Genomic DNA, 20,975 nt, shown 5'->3' with positions numbered 1-20,975 from the left:
CTTAACTACGGAAGTTTTTTCCTATCTTGTATTACATTTAGAAAATGCTTTAACATCATATCCTTCTTATTCTTAACTTGTTTTATGCTTGTGCCTTCTAGCTTTAACAAATACACTTAGTGCTTTCAGAGAGTACCTAGCTATTCAAGGTTTGCACACAACAGAGACAAGGGGAAAATATCTACATGTCATGAGATAGTGAGTCCCAGATGGAGTAAGAAAAATGAGCCAAGGTGGAACTTAGGTTGGAATACTCAGACAATGTTGAGAAGTGGTATTAGAAGAGAAGCATATTGCAGATTCTGGGTAGCCTGAGCATATAATTTCATCTTAAACTGAGGCATCAACTTCAACAAAACAATTGCACTTTTTTTCCCCACTATAAAAGTACACTGAGAAACTCCATATGCAGTTTACAGTTCAAAGCATATAGCAGTCAATAGCTGAATGTTCAGATTTAATGATGGACTTGTAGAAACGTCACTATTTTTTATGTTTTGCTAAAGCCAGCTCTTAAGCTTCCCTTGCATGATCATAGGTTATCTTTCATGTGAATAAGCAGAAGGAGGAAGAATTCAATGAACTCTATAATTAGCAATCAATCTATTTTAATTTAAAAGTAGATCTCTTAGTATGTCTAACAACCTTGACACATATGTCTAAATCCAATATTATTGTTCAAGAGAGAGATTTATCACGTTCCAGTTTTGTTCCAAGATTTCCACGTATTTGAAATTGGCTCTGATGGCTGCTGCTGCCACGGATGTTTCCAGCTGTGGCACAGCAGGACTGTTTCCAAGAATTAGGAGTGAACGGTGGGTTTAGCTGCAGATAGGCGCAGTCTGTTATACTTTGGTGTCCTTACAAGCTCTTTGGATTGCTCCTGATGCTGTTAATGGGGAGTCATAGTCTACCTTCACATATGCAAATCTGATGCAGAATCTCACATTGCTTTCAACAGGATGTATGTGCATACATTTAAAGAAAGAATTATTTGTATTTTCCCAGGCTTCAGCTCTGTCTTTGACTCAAAAGGATCACCATCTGTCAGTGCTAGAGTTAAGAGTGTTATGTAGTTCTTATACTACCACTCTTCTCAGAGGAGCCATCTGAAATTGTCACCTTCTTGCTCATCTTTTCTGTTGTGTATGTAATCCTGTAATTATAGGTCAGGGCTGCTTCCTTCCGGAGCAGACATAAGTTTCTGTTGCTGCTTATTCCCCATAGCTTTGCAGAGCCACTGCAGCTCCAAGAGGGAATTAGATTCTGTCCATCTCCACCTCTCATTAGCATTGTTCTCCTGTCTTTCAGAGAGGTTTTTTCTTCACTGGTGACGTCAGAACTGTTTAAGTTGCTATTTTGAATTTCACATCCCACTTGAACTTGTCAGAAGAGCAAAATCTATGGGATCTTGAAAAACTGTCCCTTACACATCACTGAAAAGTAACAAATATTAGCACTGCTGGGATAGTATTTGTTATGGATATTATTTTCTGTATCACTTTAAGTTTGGAAGTGTTATAAAAAACTGCATTATGGCCTTTAGCTTTGGCCTGTGGAAGGAATAGTGCCAATTTCCAGCTCTCATTTGAATCATAGAACCTCCACAAAAGTTTGGAGACAAGGGCAGTTTTTCAGCTTTCTCAGAAAAAATAGTTTACCTGAATTATTTTAAATTATTGACAGCAAACCTTACTTTCCCTGCAAGTTAGTTGTGGTGCAGGTTTCTTTGCACTGTAGCTATGCTTGTTTTGATACATGAGGTTTTCTTGAGGTCTACTTCATAATACATTATTTAGTCAGTTTAGTGCTTCAGGGTTTGCCTTTTTTCCTCTTTGTGTGCTCCATAGTCGGTCTACATTCAACACACAGACCATAAAAGAAAAAGCTGAGGACTGGTTTGCATTATTAGGAATCGTAACATAAAGTACCACAAGGCTTCTCTTGCTTTAGCAGGAGATGGAAAGATTAGTCTATGAGACATTTCATACGGTTTCATTTCATACGGTGTGTCTGTGAGAGCACGATGGTTCTGTTATCATCCCTAATGACGATAATGCATCGAGTTACACTGGGGGTTTGGAAAAGCTTTCACTTTTTCATTGTTTGTTCTCAAGGTTACATTATGCAAAATACAGCGTTGTATTTTGTGCGCTAGTCCAGGCTGTATAAAAATATTTTAAATCTTTTTATGAAAACTGAAGTAGCTCTGCTCTGGGGAAGGGGCTTTAGGCCTGTTTCAAGTATTCCTTGTTGCTATAATGAATTGCTGTTTCCTCCTCTGCCTGAAAAGTCATGACTTTGAAGTACTCTGAGGTGGTGATTCTTGTATGTTCTTGCATTGGTAATTTGGTTTAGCTATTCACCATGAATTGCAAACCACTGAGAAATTATCAAGAGGTAGTTTGTTGTTTAAATAATTTTGAAGATGAAAGAGAAAAGTCAGGGTAAAATTATGAGGGAGGTACAAAGAGAAAAGGACAGAAGTCTTATTTAATTTCAGTGGATTTGCATTATGGATAAGAATGAACAAGCGAGTTGAATTAAATACATTATTCAAAACTGCTGTTTTGGCTTGATTAAAACTCCTCTCTACCAATCATTTTCATTACTGTGCCACTTTTTTGTCTTTACTTTCTGAAGCGGTAAGGCACTGTGTCTTTTAATGATTCGATAATGTTGCCTACAGAGCTTTTATCCTAGCTGGCTGCAGCCTTCAGCCCCTTTTGTGGTATTTGTTGCACCCAGGTATCCTGCTGAAGCTATATCAGAATTGTGAGCGTCCAGCTCCACCATAAGGATGAACAGACACTTTGCTGGGGGTAACACAGGCATGGGAGTGTCTGTGTTGGAGCCCCTGGTCTGGTAGACTCTGGTAGGAAGAATGTGTGTAGTGAGGAGGAAGGTATTAAAAAACTTAGGTCAACCAGGCTAGTATTTACCGCGAATCTTTTGTGCACTTAAATCTTGGCTGTAAATCTATGCTCCTGTCTCTTCTCTTTGTGAACAACTGAAATTCTTCTAAAACTCATTACTATAATAGACACATAGATATGGGAATACTGAGGTATTAAACAAAGCAAACCACAAACCTCTTCAGCAGAAAACACAACTAAACAAAAAACATGAGCTGTAATTTTCTTCTGGTCTCACTCCAGCTTTCCTGACGTTTTCCCTGAAATAATCAATCTGACATTGATACTGGAATAGAGCAATTTCTTTTGGTTTTCCTCTAGATTTTTAAATAAGGAACCAATTATGAGCTGCTGAGAGGATTTTTAACAATATATGCTGCTGCTTGCTCCCTTTGCATTTGCTATCAACAAACATGTATTCCTGAGCAGTTTGGTTTATTAAAAGCTGGAAGACTTCCATTGAGGGGAGCCAAAGGATTCTTTTCCCCTGCTTTTTTCTACTCCAGGAAGCTTCCTTTTGAAGCATCTGTGGTGATCCACACTCGTTGAAAACAATGTATTTTCAAAAGCAGTTCTGTGAGTACCCACGTAGTGATTGAAGAGAAACTTAGTGGCAAAAGGTGTTTCTTTTCTCTGAAAGCCCAATACATATGAATGGTCAAAATGTAAAATTGAGGGATCTTGCCTAGACTGACGAGAAAGAGGTCGGAGTTACTATGTGTTTATATTAATAACTTGCCCCTACTTTTTTTCTCTTTTCTTTTAATTTACAGGGATATTTTTTCTTCTTCTTTTTTTCTGGAAATGACAGTAAAGTGTTGTTAGGACAGTAAGGATACTAATGAAAAGATTGTATAGCTTCAACGCTTCTGAAGTACCTTGCAGAAGGAATTGCTGGAGTCAATGTTGAGTGAATTTTGAGCCTCTCAGGCAACTGCAGTTTTCTGCTTCTCACAAGCTCTTATTAGGTATTTAAGGAGAAAAAAAATGAGGTCCATCAAATGAAAGAGCTCTTTGTTTGTCAGGCTGAAGAATTTAAAAGAAGTTTTTAAAATAGTTATAGAACAGTCTAAATACCTACTATGAAACCCTCAAACAGGGGGACAGGATTTTGAGAAGAAAACTGTTGGTCATATGGTCTGTCACGAATACCCTGGAACGATGTAGCAGCTGATCCTGCCAGGTCAGACGGTGCCTGCATGTCCTGTAGGCACTCCGTCTATCCACTTGGGTCCCATTTTGGATGCACACCCACATCATCTTGGGTTTGATGATTTGAGCTAAATCATTTGGTCAGCCTTCAGCCTGAACAAAACTCGTACAGTGGGCTGCTGTGCAATGCTCTCATTTTTCTACTTGGTGTGGAAGCAGATTCCCCAGATGCAGTTGGCCGGTCAGCTGTACTTAACACACAGGAGAAAATCTTTGTTTCTCTGAGGAGTCAATATAAACCACCAGGCTCTAGTAGCTGTAGGAGAAGGGCTCTTGCCAGGTACAGGGGGAAGAAAGTCTAGAAACCTCTCTGCATCTGCACTACATCCATACCTGGCCCTACGTGGAGTATATGCAGGACATACTAATTTGAGTGTTGGCAGGTTCCAAATGGTAATATTTTTTAATTACTAAAGGGTTATATAGCATGCTCTCAGGGTGGTGGAGGGGAGGGAGGATTAAGAATTGGTTTTTGTCTACACGTTAAGAAGACTTGATGAGAACACAGTTAATAAAATGCTACTGAGAATTGTGCCTTGGTCATATTCCGCTCAGGGTCACATACCATCATGAGGTCTATCAGCAAAAGATTTATTGATGGTACAGATGTTTCTGTCAATGTCTAAGAGGCACACCTGACATATTAACGTTAGGAGGTTCGGTGAAATCTGGAGGCGCAAATATGGTCTAAATGTTTTGTGAAAAGGGTCCTGGAAATCCTCACTTTCTAACATGAAGATAAAATAATACTTCATTTACAAAGCACTATTAAACAGAAGAAAGAAGAATTAACTTTCATTAACGGATTGGTGTATTAACCCAGGATGTGAAGTATGTGTCTTTCTCTGTTCCTCTTTAGGCCTCCTCTGCCACCTTTCTTTGAGCCTTTCTTTTTTGGCTTGAAGTCCTCCACTATAAAATGAAGGAAATACTGCTATCCTACTTCATATTTAATTTTGTCAGGATAAATTGGTTGATGATTATTAAAGCTTACAGTACTGTGATAATGGCACGTAAAGGGGAAGCTCTCTGCTCGCCCACCAGACTGGTATAACCTTCTCAGAACAGCATTAGTTACAAGTAAGCAGCAGACACGGTATTTCAGCAAAAATAGGCAAGAGCATCAGTTGTGTAGAAACACATTTCTTGTCTTTCAGCTGTGTGCGATCAAGGAAAGATTTGAACCAGACACATGAACCAGCTTTTCTGTTTCCTTCCTAGAATTACCACAACAGCTGCTTGTATGATGGACCTACGGAGATATCCGCTGGATGAGCAGAACTGCACACTGGAGATTGAAAGCTGTAAGTACTTCTGCAAATCCTACTTATTCTGTGGTCAACTGTTTCAGAGTTTTTATTTCTGTCCTCTTTTTTATTTATTTTTTTTAACATGCTACTAACCTAGTTGTCTTTCTGTCTGACGACATTTAGATCCTTGTAAACACATGCAAAAAAAAAGCTTTCCAGATGGATTAGTAATTTGTGGCACAGGATTAGCAAAAGTTATTCTGTGTTTTGATGGACAATTTACAGCTTTAAATGTCTCGTTCAAATGCCTTGTTGGAGTTCATGTGATGAGCATGAGGATTATTATCAGTTCTTTATCCTCCTTTACTGCTGAATTGTGTGACAGCTTGTTTCCATTTATAAATGACAGCAAAAGGTTAGAATTGTCCTTGAAATAGGTGTTTTGTGGTTTTTTTTTCCTAACCCCTCTGCTGTAGTTAAACTTTCAGCTTATGCAACGCTGTCTGTTATATATCTCCTGATTTAATGGCTGGTGTCTCTATCAAACTTTCTATGTAGATAAAACTTGTGAAATAAATTTTAGGTATCTTTTCAGTGAAAAATCTTTAGGGAATCTAAGTACATCAGAGAAAAAAAAAATTCATGATCACTGTTACAAAGACAATATTGTAAGCACGCATTATTTGGCACTCTAAGACAGTATCAGCACTCTCAAGATAAATCTCCTTTTTCAGGAGAACCATAGGTAACTCAGCTGGGGTGTATTAAGTTGACTGGCAAGAAAAATGGAAATTAATGGCATGAAAGTATGTATATTTTTTAAGGAACTTCTGTATTATAAAAGATTATGTGGGATTTCTGTGTGCACTGAAGTACAAAATGACAGTAGCTTGTGCTACAGTCTGCTAAGAACTTGCTACAGCTGAGCTTCCTTCTCCTGTTCCAGAAACCATTTAAAAATATGCTTTACATTTGTGCCCAGGTTTCATTCATTTTAGTGTAATTTAAAGATATGCCAAAATCCTTTCCTGAATTAAACTTGTGACACTGCTGTCTGAAATAATTTACATGCATAAAGTAAACAAAATGAGTCCTTATCATTAAGGTTCACCCCTCTTGTATGCTGAAATACACAAGCAGCAAATGTGGTGATGGACTTCACTCTTTTGAGAATGAATGAAATCTTGGGTCTGGGTTTTTGTGTTTCTTTTTTTTTCCCAGTTCGTAATAGAATCTCTGTTGATAACACTTGATTCAAAATTTCATACCTGCAGCCTTTTAGCAGTACAGGAGGCTGATTTTAATGTGCGAGCTACTGGTAAAACTGTATTCAGGTTTATAGAGATTTTTATTGATAAGGTGGTTTGCTATGCTGGAGTCTTTTAATTGTTGTTGTAGCACAGCCCTGAATATTTTTTTTTTCCTGATTGTGTGTGTAAGGTAGAAAGCTGGAGAGTCAGGGGGCATCCTTTCTCTCTATTTACAGCATTGTTTAAACAACCAGCAATGTCTTGCTATGTCTGCATTGCTGAAATGCCTGAGTCTTCTTGGGATTCACAAGCTAGATAGCCCCTGCCTTGTCATGCTTGCAGGACCCACTCTGGGAAATATTGCCAGGAAATACTTCCTAGGTCAGTCCTTATAAAAAACTGAAAATTAAATTATGTTCCTGCTTTTCAATGAGAGCACTTGTTCTTATTCAGGCTTAGAATGTGGGACCTCTAGGTTGAAATTTCCCTTTCATCTAATGTGAGGTTTGAAGCCAGATCTGTTATTGTTCAAGAAGCAGGCCTTGAAAACAGGGCAACGAGCTTTCAAAATTGTTGTTCCGCTTACTATGAAGAACACAGTACTCGTTGTGTCATAGAAAGGGTAGGAGTTAATTTACCATAGTGGTTAGTAGCTTGTAGGAGAGCTCCTTTGTGGATGTATTAGCTCTGTTGTAGCATCACAAAAGTAAAATGGATTTAAATCAGAATACTGTATGTAGCCTATCTTTCTTGGCGGTAACAAAGGCCATTAAAGAATGTGCATAGAAGTAATACTTGAACTGTGTTTCGAAGCACTTGAATTCTGCTTTAGAAAATTATTGCTCTTTATATATGTCATTCTGTTCAGGTAAAACTCCTGAGTCTGTCTAATCTTTATGAATCACTTCACAGAAAAATGCTGCTAGGCAGATAGGTAGAGTGAATGAGATTGAAAGTGAATTTCTAAGTTGTTCAATGCAGATACTCAAGTCGTAATCGCTTCCTTCAACTTATTAAGCTGCGTGCTAAAAGTAGGTTGGTTCCTTGCCCTGCTGATCCTGTTGGATGTCTGTTTCACCACAGCGCTCTTGTGATGGTTAGAAATTCTCTAAATTCTACCCCAAGTGTTTTCATGGCCATGAAGGCATAAAATTATACTTGCTGCTTGTGTCAACAATTTTCTTTTTTTTTTTTTTTTTGCTTTTCTTTTCTTTTTTTTTTTTTTTTTTTAGTTCAATGTATTCCCCAGCCTTGCTGGGACCTTCGTAATATGTTTAAAGAAAGCAGTCCTAGTTTCTTGTAGGCTTCATTTCAGGAAACTGAATATGCCAGTCTCTTCTAGCTTTCCCATACAAGAGTATGTTAAGAGAAATGAAGAACTAGCTAATGCTAGTTCTTCATTAGGAATAACTAATACCATAAACAGTATCCCAGATGAAATCTTTAGTAAACTATAGCATTAATGCTGCCCTTTTTCCAAGAGTCATCTTTTGCCTGCCTTCACAACTGCATAACTTTCTCAGATAATACTCTTTCCTGGAACAGTACAGCAAAGTCTTCGCCTTCCTCACTCATTTTCCAGCAGTGGATTCTAGCTTTCAGGAGTTGTGTGGTGGTGGTTTGTTTTTTTTGTTTTTTTTTTTTGTTTTTTTTTGGTTTTTTTTTGTTTCTTTTGCATAGTACTAAGAATACATGACTTGACATTTCGTAACACTCTTCATTCACATAAATCAATGTTCTTAATATTGCTACTGTCCTCAAGGTTATCCATTCTTGCTATATTTGTTCTGATCATCCTTTGTCTTAACAGTGCTTGCAGATTTTATTTCAGTAGAAATTTCATTAACATACAAATACCAAAGAATATTAATGCCAAGAAGGAAGACCTTTGCTTATAATAATTCTCTGTGCTGAGCATGATCTATACTTGCAGTGCAATAGAATTTCCTGCAAACCTTTTATATATCTTCGCTAATTGTTCTCAGATAGCCCTATATCAAATGTTATAATAAAGCCTAGATTAGGTACACTTCATTTAAAAAAGGAGCTGTTGTCTAGCCAGATCCTTTGAGTTAAGTAATGATAGATTTTTATCCCATTTCCATACATGTTGCCGTTTCCTGTATTCTTCTAGTCTTTCTGAGCTTCTTCCTTCCTTTCCCCGTCTCATTCTGTTACTGATGCCGGAGTTGATTGGCTTTTAGCAGCCTGGGTTACTGTTCTCTATGTGTCATTGTATTTACTGAAAGGTGACCACTATCAAATTTTTGTTAGTCTAGGTTTACATAAATCTAGATTAATTTTCAAGATAAATTAGACATTATGGTGAAAAAGTGTTGTATGTAAAATATAAAAAATGAAATTGGAGAGCTGGTATCCTCTATTAAGATACAAGAGACAGCATTTTTCCTACTTCAATTTAAGGCAGTATTAATGAGATTAGATGCTGAAAGTGTAAGAGAGGACTATTCCTTATTAGTTTAAAGAGTATCAGTTCTGAGAACAGAAATCCTTTTTTTTTTTTTTTTTTTTTTTCCCATGTATAGCTAGTTACAGCCCTGATCATTTTTTGCTTTGCTCATCCTTAAAGGGCAGAATTGTGTTGAATGCTCAGTGTTGCGATGATGCTTCTAAACCTGTAGGCCATCTTTTCCAAGGGCATCTAATCTGAGCTATTCTACTTCTCTTTTTTTTTTATTTCCCAACACGCTCAATAGCAGGGTTATAACACCAGAGGGAAATCAGTTTTCCTGCGTATTCAGTTCTTAGTTTCCCAACTTGCAGGCAACAGAGAGCTTTTTCCTTTTCAGTTGAATATTGACTTGACTCAGTAAAATGCCTCTCCTTTCTGCTCCCTGCCTCTGCCACTGCAGTATGCATTGCTGAGTTTCTGATGATGCTGTAGAATAATTTTATTTCTCTGCTGTTTCCTGCCTCTCTGGAGTTGTAACTGTTGAAAGGAATATCCTAGCTAATCAACCACAAGACTAGTGGGAGCTCAAAGGCAAATGTGCAGGGGAGTTTGAAGAATACATCATATTCAAACAAATAAAATATTGTATTGCACACCCTCTAGCATAACAGAGAAAAATGACTGTGATTATTTTCAATATTTCTAAGTGTAATCATTCAAGATTCATCTGGTACATTTGGATCTTTGTCCCGTTCAATTATGTGGTGTCACATAAAGACAAAAATTTACTTTAGTTCCTTCTTTTCTCATTTCTTAATGTGTTTGGCATAGCTGTATTTGTCATACTGAGGTATAATTCAGAAACTCCCTGCCTTGTGACAGTGACTTTTTTATTCCCCCCCCCCCCCCCCCCCATTTCTTTGTTGCAGTGGAACAAACAAGAACACACTGAGTTTCTCCTTAGAAGCATATTCTCAGAAACATTTTCCATAGTGTATTAAAGATGTGGCGTTCAAACCAGCGCATCAGGGCATGCGGTCTGAAGCCTCAGCAAACAGGCAGCTTGTCACTCGGCTGCACTGACCAGGGAAAAAGGGCAGAGTCAGAACAGCATGCACAGACGGGGAGGAAGGTCTGCTTTGCTGATGAATGAGAAATAATTGTTTGCAGGATGTTTCATTTATATAACAGCCTGGGGTGTTTGGATCAGAAATCATTAGATTTTTTTGTTGGTGGTGGTTTTTTTTGTTTCATGACAAAAAAGTCACAGAAGCACACTAAGATAAGGTAAATCTTCCATTTGATAACAAAATCTAGAAAAAGCCAGAAAGAACAGAGGCGAGCAAATGTCGTTCCTCCCAGTGGCAGTGCAGCCCAGTATCAAACGCTTTCTAATCAGATCATCTGAAAGCTCATCAACAAGAGAAACAGAAATCATCTTTGTGTGCTCAAGGTGACTTCACAAGTGCGTTTAAGGCACTGAAAAGAAATCAAAGATACCTTTTGCTGGAGCCTTGAGTACTTTGCAGATGGCTGCTCTGGCCATCGATCAAAGCTATAATCAGGTCACCCAGGACAAATGGTAGAACTCCAGGAGTGCCCAGGCGAGGCTTTTCTGGGTTAGAGGCAAACGTGCTTGATGCCAGGCAAGAGACTCTGCTGAGCCCCAGGGAGTGGGGTGTTCAGCACAGGAGAATACCATGGGAATGTGTCACTTCCAAGAATTGCACAGTAAGTGGAAAGCTAAATACATGACTTTTGGGCCACTGAAGGTTAGAATCTTAATAGTGGTTCATTTTTTTAATATTTTCTTTTTCTTTCCATTAGCATATGTCCTGTCCCCTTTGTCCCTTTAGCTAAGTCTGTTTCGCATAGTGGCCCTCGTAGAGGAAGGACGTTCCTCTGTCAGTGGATGTTGACCTTATCAAAGTGCCTCTTCTTCCTCCTTGTTCATCATCTATATGCTTGTATATCTTATTTTGGATTCTGTGACAATCCAACCCGTACAGCACGTTGTGGGGGGGAGGATGTAGCTGCTCGTTTAACAGGCATTGATGAATTCCACCCCTGTACCCACATTCTGTCCGTTTCAGCAACATCAGCTTATAATGTGGCTTCTCTGGGACAGGTACTTCGTTCTTGATTTGTCCTTAGTGATTTCATCTCAAGTATGTCAAGAAAAGAAGAGGCCTAATTTCAGTGGCATAATGCACGCTGGCAATGAACAGGAAATCCTTGACTCCTCTTCAGTGTGTAGATAGGATGATTTGGTAAGAGCTAAAAAAACCCCAACAGTAGATGATTCTTCTGGCTAGTCTGAAATGGGGAAGGAAATTGAGACTCTCAGCACATATGATCAGGGTGGGTTGTGTACAAGCGAACCAGCGTTTGTAAGGTTTTTGTAACAGACACCCCCCACTCCTCCCCTCAGCTGGGGACTTCGGTAAGGCTTTTGGGCTGGAACTCAAGTAGCATCCAAGTATATTACCCTACAGGTAGGCAAGAAGGAAGTATATTTCTTATTTTCTTTATATCAGTGCATCTTTGCAGCAATCTGCGTCTTGGAAGGTCTCATAACACAAGACGATGTACTGTTTGCAAATGAGCAAAGAATTATACGGAAGTTCTGCAACAGCTTCTTAATGCTTTGAAGCAACCTAGAGTTAAATTTAAAAGGAAATCCAAGATACTATTTTCCAATCTTTGTTTATCAGCACCAGACAATATAGGGAATGTAGATTTTCATAGAGAAATTCATAGCTTGAAGCTCTTTTTTTTTTTTTTTTTAATCATTCTAGTTGAATATGGAGAATATATAGAATCATAAAATTGCAAATGGTTTTAAAACCTCTAAACCATTTTGCCTTTTATATCCAGTCTGAGCTAGGGTGCATCTGTCCTTATTATACGTAACCCTGCCTTTTATCAAGGGATTATTGGAAACAAAAAGGGCCCACTTCAAAGGGTCCATATTCAGAAAGCACCATTTTCATTTGTCTAAAGGTTTGGGGAAAACCTAAATGTCCATGAAGGCATCTTTGATGCTGTAGAAAGATGCACTCCAAAAGCAAAGAATATGTTTCTAAAAAATACCCTGATGATCTTATATGCAATAAATTGTGGAAGTGTGGAAAGCTGATGGGCTGGAGCTTTACAGTGCAGTTTCAAAAAGGTATGAATTTTATGAGTTAAATATTCACTTTTCTTTTTTTAACACTAAACTGATTAGTAGGATTTCTGTTATAGCTTCTCATAATTTATGCAAATATTTTTCTGTAGGTCTAGTATTCTTTTCAAGCTCCTTGTAATTGGTAATTCCTTTGAAAAAAAGAAGTATTTGTGTTATTGGAAAGGACATCTATGATACTGTTATGTATCTTAGGTCTGTGTAGGATGCGATCTGAGATTATAGTTTATTTTTATTATTGTCCTTGTAGTACTTATGTTCTTCTTTGAAGTTTGCTGTACTTAAAAAGGTTTAAAGCCTTGATTCATTCAGTAGGCAATTTCGGCAGAATCTTTGTTGTATTTGGAGTCTACAAGTAATATTCATTGTTCTGCCAAGTTCTCCTATTTTGCTTTAGGCACAAGCGGGATTGCTTTTAGCTGTGTAGTAGCTTGCTCACCTGTGATTTTTCACCTGCTGCCTGGTGCTTCTCACTGTTGGACTCAATCATTATTAACTGTAGAGTCACGGTTGAAACTACGTAGATCTCCCAAAGGGACAGAAAAAATAGGCTCAGTGCTGGTGTGCATTGTCTCCCTGCCAAGGAGAGGTCGCGTTGCATCAGAGGCTGTTGCTGGTAATAAGTAGCCATTGTTTTGAAGTGGTGATACCAGCAATTTTCTGATCACTGGGTTGCGGTGGCACTACTTCTTCAGTTTAGCCCATTGACACATTAATTTGTCATACATTTTTTCTGTTATTGTGACAGCTGTAGGTTATGTTGCAGCTTTTATGGACTCTTGTGAGGTTTGTTTGCATTGGATTCATAAGAGCTAACATACCTGACTTTGCAGTGGGGTGAGAGAATAACCCTTTGCCACCTCCTTTTTTTTAACCTACAAACCCATTATTGACATACAGGGTCTGGCTTCTCTGTAATGCATGGCTTCCTTGGGTTGCCAAGTTTAATGCTAAACAAAGGTTTATTCAAGATTTAGTGAAATGAGCTAAATAACAAAGCGCTATCTTTAAATAATGCATTTACTCCAACCTCTGTCAAAAACACTTGTACGTGGCAGTTGTCTCACTTGCAGATAAAATGGTGATGCAAAATTCCTACATTATTTTTTGTGGAAGAGTGAAATGTTTCAGCATTCATATGCAGTGCTAAGTCTGCTTCCAGTTTTCAAGCTTTTTTTAGTTTGGATGTGTCCAGTTTATGACCTGAGAATATCCCATCAGGCCTTCTGTGAGGAGCAAACTTCAAATGTATTTTAGTCTAAGCTTTTTAAAAAGCACCAGACAATCTCTATTTTTTTGACAATATATATTGAGTTTTATTCAATTAAATCCATGTCTCATTACAAGGGTAAAACACTTCATGGCAATTTATCTAATTTCCTGTACATACCAGGAGACTCTGAATATAGGAATTTCTATATTAATAAATAAATAATCCGTGGTGGTTTCTTTCCCCACGTCCACGTAACTTGACGTTTTACTTCATTCAGATATTAAGAGAAATACTCCTTCACTTTGCAATTCCTATACACTATGGATTTCAGAGGAGAAAAAGCTAAAATTGTTTTTCCTTTGAGGACGTAAAACCAGCCTTTCTTTTCTCAAGGAAAAACAGAATTACTGAGTGAACTTACTGTGCCCAAATCTTAGTTCTAAAGTTGTCTTTTGAAAGTAGGTCAAAATGAGAGGAGGGATTTAAAACAAAAGAGAAACTTTTAAAAGTTACGTTCTTTTAATTTTTTTTTTTACATTGTTGTAAGTGATGGAAGTAACACTGAAAGCTGATAATGGCTTATCATCCATAGTATCATTTTACTTCAGTAAAATTTTATTTTTCAAAATGTAAGAATTTCTTCGACATGGTACAGCTTTTATGAAATAGCAATATTTGTCAGCTGCTGGAATTGCTTGACCTCGGGTCTTATGCTTTAGAGGCCAACAAAGCCTGATTTTCTCACAGTGATCACATACCTGTGGAAAGAATTGAAATATGTTTCTACAGTCATTTGATTTCCAAAGATAGTTTTTTGTGGGGGTTGAGTTTTTTTCAGCATCTCTCTCACTGTTTTACAGGAAATAAGTATCAATTCATTTTCATTGTGAGACAGCCAAATATATTCCATTGATTCACCTTTTACCCATTGATCAAATTATATGCAGTTCCTGATGTCATTTGAAGACAAAGAACCGAAGAGCAGTCAGTTGAGAAACTCATCAAGATGTAGCTGATGGTCAAAACCCATTTGTTTGATGGTTCTCCCCCAAGGGAATAGTTCAAATTGTTAGGCCTTTTATCTTGAAAAATAGTTTATTAACTATTTATCTCAAATGTTAAGGGCCAAGACAAACAACTGCCTGGATACCTTAGCTTTTGGCATTTAAATAATAAGCAGGACTATATGTGGCTTCAGGTGCTCTTTTGCTCGTCAGGATGTTTCAGCAAGGAGAAGTATTTTTCTTGGGTAACTGTAATGGTCCTTCATTCATCAAATCAGATTACATGCATTTAAAGAGTTTATTTATTCATTTATTTATTTTAGATGAGTGTAAAAAAACATCTATGAACAGGAAGGCAGTTGTTTGAGTCTGTTTTCAGTCTGATCTGTGTTTACATTTGGCCACTGATAACAGCAATTCCAATAGTTATGCTAACGCTGAGTTACTTCTGTGGGGGAAGGACTAGAAAATGCACGTTTGAGTCATCATAAAACTGTGGGTTCAGCTGAAATTTGACAAGCAGTTTTGGCTTGCTTACAAAACAACAACCACCACCAAAACAGGATGGACTCATACCCGACACTGGGTGACAGGGTCCCTCCCTTCTTTCCCCACTGACAGCAGGCAGAGACGTGGTGTCAGATGTAGCAATGTTCATTCAGGTTCCTCCTCTGTTTGATGAGAATTGAATTTGCTACTTGAAATGCAAGCCACATGACCAGACTTGCAGTGTGCTCTGTTAGGGATCACTTTCCATTGGTAACCGTTCCATTTAGCCTAACTTTCTAGAGCTTTTCAATCTCTCAAAAGTGAGCTTAACCCACCTCGCTGGCTCCTGTTAAAAAGAAGATATATTTGTGTTCTCCAGCAGAGTTGTTTGGTTTTGGTTGGGGTTTTTTTTGTTTGTTTGTGTGTTTTTGTTTTGTTTTTTCCAAACTCTGAATTTCCTTTACTTTTCTTGCTGATGCTCAAATGCAAAATATTTCATTTTTGGTCACTGAATGGGAAAACAAAGTCATCATTTTTGTTTCAGCAAATAGGAGCCAGAGGGAATAAGATATTTTTTTCTTTTGATTTTGACATTGGTTTGGGGTAGAAGAAGGGTTGACTTTTCAAGCAGAGAAGCCTGGGAAACATTATTTTACTTTGGAATAACAGAGAAGAAATTGAACTAGCAGAAGCATTGGCAAAGTTGAAGATCACTATCTTTTCACTCCTTTGATTGTTATAATGCATGTTTCTAATGATGAGAGCTCTGTGAAACAAAGTTAGTTTTGTTCAGTTGCTCATGTTATTTGGTGCTGGTAGCTCAGACTGTCCAAATTCCACCTGTGTCTAGAAAATGTAAGCTACTTTCTGTTTCTGGATGCAGTCCTGTTTTCCTATGTCTTAAACCTCTATGTTGAGTTCAGAGTCAATATTGCTTACAACAGTAGTAATTAATTTAAAAAAAAATCAGTTACAGTATTATCCAACTGTTGGCAATGTTAGGGGAATTAGCTGTCATCTTCTAGAAGTCTAATGCTACTAAAATTGATGTGAGAAAATGCAATTGCAAATTTGCCGAGGCATTGCATTTGTGTGCAAGTCATGAAAGGATTGCTACACAAGAAAATTTTCCTAGTTTTAGAAATACTCCAGATACATATGCCACTCATAGTATTCAATATGTATTTGACACACGGTCCCAGAGTATTTGGAAGGAAATTCAGGAGTTGTATTTCTTATGTATGAAAAATTGTAACTCTTGGGTAACTTTTCTCATGATGTGCATTTGTTGTGAGTCAAAATTAAATGCAAATAATACTGTTATTACTCTAAGTATCCACAAAATATATGTTTTATGAAAGAACATTTATAAAGGAAGGGATATCTAAGTAGTTTAGAGAAATTGTAAAGATCATAGTCTTCATTTGTGTTACGTTATATTTATAAAAGGTTGTTATTTTGTTGTTGTTCTTATATGATAATTTAGGTGTGTTGCTTTCTATGTAGGGGAAGAGAAGTCACCAAGTAGATTATGAATATGTGCTTATATTTCAAGGCATACTTGAAGAATAATTCAGGATGGAAGGGACCTCTGGAGTTCTGTAGTCTAACCAGCCCAAAAGAGGGTCAGCTCTGTGGTCAGACCAGATTGCTCAGGGCTTTGTCCAGTCTGGTCTTGGAAACCTCCAAGGATGGGGAGTGCAAAACCTCCCTAGGCAATCTGTTTCAGTCCTCCTAACAGCGAAGAAGTTTTGTTGCAATGTGGAAAGGGGCCGTGTGTATCTGGTTTATCCTTTCCTGGCATGCTGCATCTGCCTTGGAAATCAGTATTTACTGTTACTAAGCTGAAATAGGATGCAAGTGCTGTGCAACCTCTATTGTAAAAAAATTACGTCATATAGCTGAATGACAATATCATGAGAATGCTCACATTTAATTAGTATATTGTACAAGTAGCCCTGTAATTTGGCAAAGGCAACTTTGAGTTAAAGAGTTAAACTATGTATCTTTCCTTCCATTTATGATCTGCCGTGCTATAATCTGATCCATATCTCTTGACTCAGTTACACACATAATATTGCCACCATATAGACTGAAGTGTCTCTATACCTCGTCATTCTCAATCTCTTGTTAAGATTTAAAAGCTCTCAAAGTAAGGATCCTTTTCCCCTGGATAATGATCTAAGGATTTTCATTATGTTTGGCTCGGTAACATCTTTCTTGTTCTACAGATCTAACAAGCAATCCTCTGTGTTCTGTAACTGTGCAATGTGTAAGTTGTCTTGGAGTGCAGGTATGAATAGTCAGCTTTATAGGAATGCATTGGAAATGTATTCATTTAGGTTACAGCTTTGGAACTTGTGGTATGTCATATTTCTCTACTCTTCAATTGCAGCGCAATCCACTACTTACCTCTTCTGCCGTACAAGCTTGTCTCATCTTGTGAATGATGTGTAACCATAGCCAGAATTTGAGATATTGCCTCAGCCCAGGCAATGATCTTGCATAACAGGGGAGCATAATGGAAACAGCAAGGAGTTGATGCAAGGCAGCATTCAGCCATATGTCTAAGAACATCCCTTTCCACTTTGACATTATGTGTACAGGTACCGTGCTCTAGAGAAGACTTATGCAACATTGGAAATAGCAACTTGTAATGCCAGTAGTCTGCAACTGTCGTGAATAGAATCCAGTGCTGTGCTGAATCCAGGTGCTTTATCGATGTGTGAAAGATTATTATCCAAGTATTTCATGCTTTTTGCATAACCCCATACAACAATTTTCTGGTAAAATCACCACTTTTATCCTGCTTTCTGAAATAGTTTATTGATGATCAACTTATATTAGAAGTCACTATGTGTTCAATAACAAAGCTTTGTTCAAGGGGAAGACCTGTTGTGGGCTGCTATGAGAACTGGTTTCATAAAAGCAGAGCAGCCACGTGCATCTTGCTGTGTGAGAGCTCATCTGAGCACATGAAGGGCTTTTCAAGAAAACAGGAATTTCTTTCTTCTGACCACGGCCTGGAATGGTCAAGTCCCTTCAATGTTTGCTTCTGGAAGGCTGTTCTGACCAACCTGAGTGATACTGAAATGCAGGTAAGTTACATTTTTATTTCTGAATTTTGCTTTTATTCCTTTGGGTTTTTTGTGTCTGGATATTTGTAACCTGTTACCTGAGACATGTTCCAGCACTGTTTTGGGGAAATTCTGTAGAGGGGCAAAGAAAACAACAGTAGATTATTCTTTTTCTTTTTACCTATGGTCCCTCTCTATCTTATTTTCTTTGCAGAGCCAAAATGAGTAATATGAACAGTGACTCTCCATTCAGTCAGAATTATTGTCCTGGGGATGGTATCCATGCCAAGGAACTTCTCGTTTTCCACATGCATCAAAGTGCTGGAAGTGCAATGCATTTATACTGTAAGTTGCTTATCTTGCTGTAGCATACTTGGTGTTGGTGATGCTGTGCATATGTACCAACTAGAGTATTATTTTCCTTTCAGGTTTCAAGAATATTCTGCAGGTCCAGAAAGAGTCAGTCTTATTAGGTAAATCCATGATACTTTTCTCCTGCAAAACCTACCTAAGTTCCTATCAAAATTTGTTCTCTTGCTGTCCAAGAATTAATTTTTACTTATCTCTATTTTTATTCATTTATGGGAAGATGGGATTAAAGAAGTGGGTTTTACATTTTGTCATGAAGGCAGAAAAACCTATACCTCATTGTGTCCAAAATTTGCACTTTACCCTATCATGTGCTCTGTACAGCATGGCCTTCTCTTTTTCTTTTACAGTGACTCTTCGTGTGCCGCTGATAATACTGCGGAATTGATTGTATGGGTCTGGGAAACTTACTTTCATTATAAAATTCCAAGGTCTTTGCTAAATGTGTTAGCTTTCTTAAAGAAATAAACCAGCATTTTTAACTGTTGTATCTGTGTGTTTCATTATCAGTATAAAAGAATTGTGAACACAGGAAAACATGGGAAATTTTTGAAGTCTGCTGAGAGAAGATGACTGCAAGGTTGGAATGCCTGGCAGCTGATTTTTCTGTTTTTAAATACAGAAAATGTAAAAAATTATAGATAAAAATTGTTTTATATATAAAAAATTTTTCAGAAAATATTTTGGATGGGAGATCTTGAAAGTGATGCAAATATAAGTAGATTTGTACTGTGCACATTCCTGTCAATTTGTGCTGCTCAGTGATGCATGTACAGACTTTTAGTCACCTTTTTTTTGAAGACACATCTTTTTGCAACTGAACAGTGGGCTCCTATTTGCACATATTTACATATGTTTATTGGCCTTGAAACTGTGCTCAGGGACGCTTTGTTCTGTGGCTGGGTGCCAACTTGCTTTTGACTTTACTGAATTAAAAAAAAGATATTTGATAAATTGGGTCATTATGCCTGTTACAAATGGTATGGCTGTAATTTTACCAAACATCAGATTATAAATACATTGATGTAATTATTGTTTAAGGATGATTTTTTTAGTTTTAATGGCCATATATGAACAGGCATCTTAACATGTTCTCATATTTTAAAATAGATCTTAAAATGACTTGCTTTTACCGGGAGCTCTCTAGCCTGATTAAAACTTGAGCTTTGGCCTTCTGGGAACACTGAATCAGCATTCAAAATTGGAGCCAGGGTGCTTCATCTGCACCTCTGTTACAGCCGTATCCCAGCCAAGGGTATGTTTTGACTGTCTTATGACCAGTGACAGCCAGCCCGATTCTGCTGCCGTTCCATTTTGCACTTGTTCTGGTTTTGTCCATAAGCAATCTTTCATATTTTTAATCCGCCATTTCCATCAAAGTTCTGAAACAATACAGCCCTGAGGTAGGGTGTTGTAAATACAAATAGCAGTTTCACAGGGATCCTGTACAACAATCTCTCACAGTAGTGTTGTAAACTCAAATTAAGGGCTTATTATGTTAAAATATTTTCAATGTGATCTTTTCTACTTTTAAAAGACCATTAGTAAGGCTTGTCAGCAATTTACTGTGGAGATAGAAGGGAACAGAAGAATTGGATTCCTGACACTTGAGGACTGGTTGAATTGTATCTTCTATACCATGTTAGTCAAACAAGTTTTATGACACTTGATCCCTTGCTGAGACAAAGCCCCAGCTCAGCCTTTAAAAAAATCTCCTCGTAGACATAGACAATGCTTACAAATATTAGGATTCCCACTTTTATTTGGACTATTCAGAATATATTCACTCTAGGTTGGTGTATCTGTAGGCCAAGAATGTGGTCAGGGTTGATTGCCTGAGCTTTTGCAGTGGGAGGAAAATAATTTTAACAGATGAGTTTGAAATTGAAAACTAAATGTTTTATTTCAGATTCCAGTGTTTTAGGTGACTCAGATAACTGCTTGGAAAACTTGATGTCAATGACATTCAGCAGTAAGGCAAAGAAAAGAAATCATCCAACAAAAGAGGACAGAAGGAGGCCTTTACAGATGCAATGTTAAAAGAACTTTGGCATATCCTGACATGATGAAGAAATAAATGATGTTTCACCAATTGATTTCAGTGAAAGCAAGATCAGAGAGTTTCTCAGATTCTCTGAAAGGTCCAACCAACGCATAAAAAGTATTCCCTGAAGCATTTTTTAAAAAAATACTCCAATACTGGTTCTGTCTTAACCACTGTCCCATGATACAGAGAGATCTTGCTAAATAAAGTCTAGAGATGACAATGAAATAAAGACTTTTAGCTTAATCTAAATAATATTTAACAACTTTATAAGAAAGGTTAGAGTCTGTAGCGGTGTTGTTGTAGGAAAAAAACTGTAGATGCTCTTTAAAGTTAATCTCTTGAATTGTTGTCATAGTACTACTTTTTAGAGGAAAAATTAACCATGTAGGTTCCTGAAACATGTTGTAGTTTCATCAGCACAGATGAACAGGAACGGTTAATTTGCACTGTTCTCTACAGAAGCACATATGGGAAGATCGCTGTTAATTTTGTCTTTTTTACACCTGACACTCAGCAAAACCAAGTTTGAGTCACAAACTAATTCTGAAG

General features: G+C 37.5%; 1 protein-coding gene across 2 annotated transcripts in view; it reads left to right on the top strand.

Moving 5' to 3' along the window:
* The window catches only part of GABRB2 (gamma-aminobutyric acid type A receptor subunit beta2), a 171,174-nt gene that overhangs the window by 88,062 nt on the left and 62,137 nt on the right, over positions 1 to 20,975 (top strand). For both annotated transcript variants that reach the window (XM_037398490.1, XM_037398489.1), the window contains exon 7: positions 5,349 to 5,431. In XM_037398490.1, coding sequence (XP_037254387.1) covers positions 5,349 to 5,431 — 83 coding nt within the window. The remainder of the gene's footprint in view (positions 1 to 5,348; positions 5,432 to 20,975) is intronic.

The sequence above is a fragment of the Falco rusticolus genome, chromosome 8 (genome assembly GCF_015220075.1).
Source record: "Falco rusticolus isolate bFalRus1 chromosome 8, bFalRus1.pri, whole genome shotgun sequence".
NCBI lineage: Eukaryota > Metazoa > Chordata > Aves > Falconiformes > Falconidae > Falco > Falco rusticolus.
Note: the sequence above shows the minus strand (reverse complement) of the source record. Positions and strands in the feature narration are given on the sequence as shown.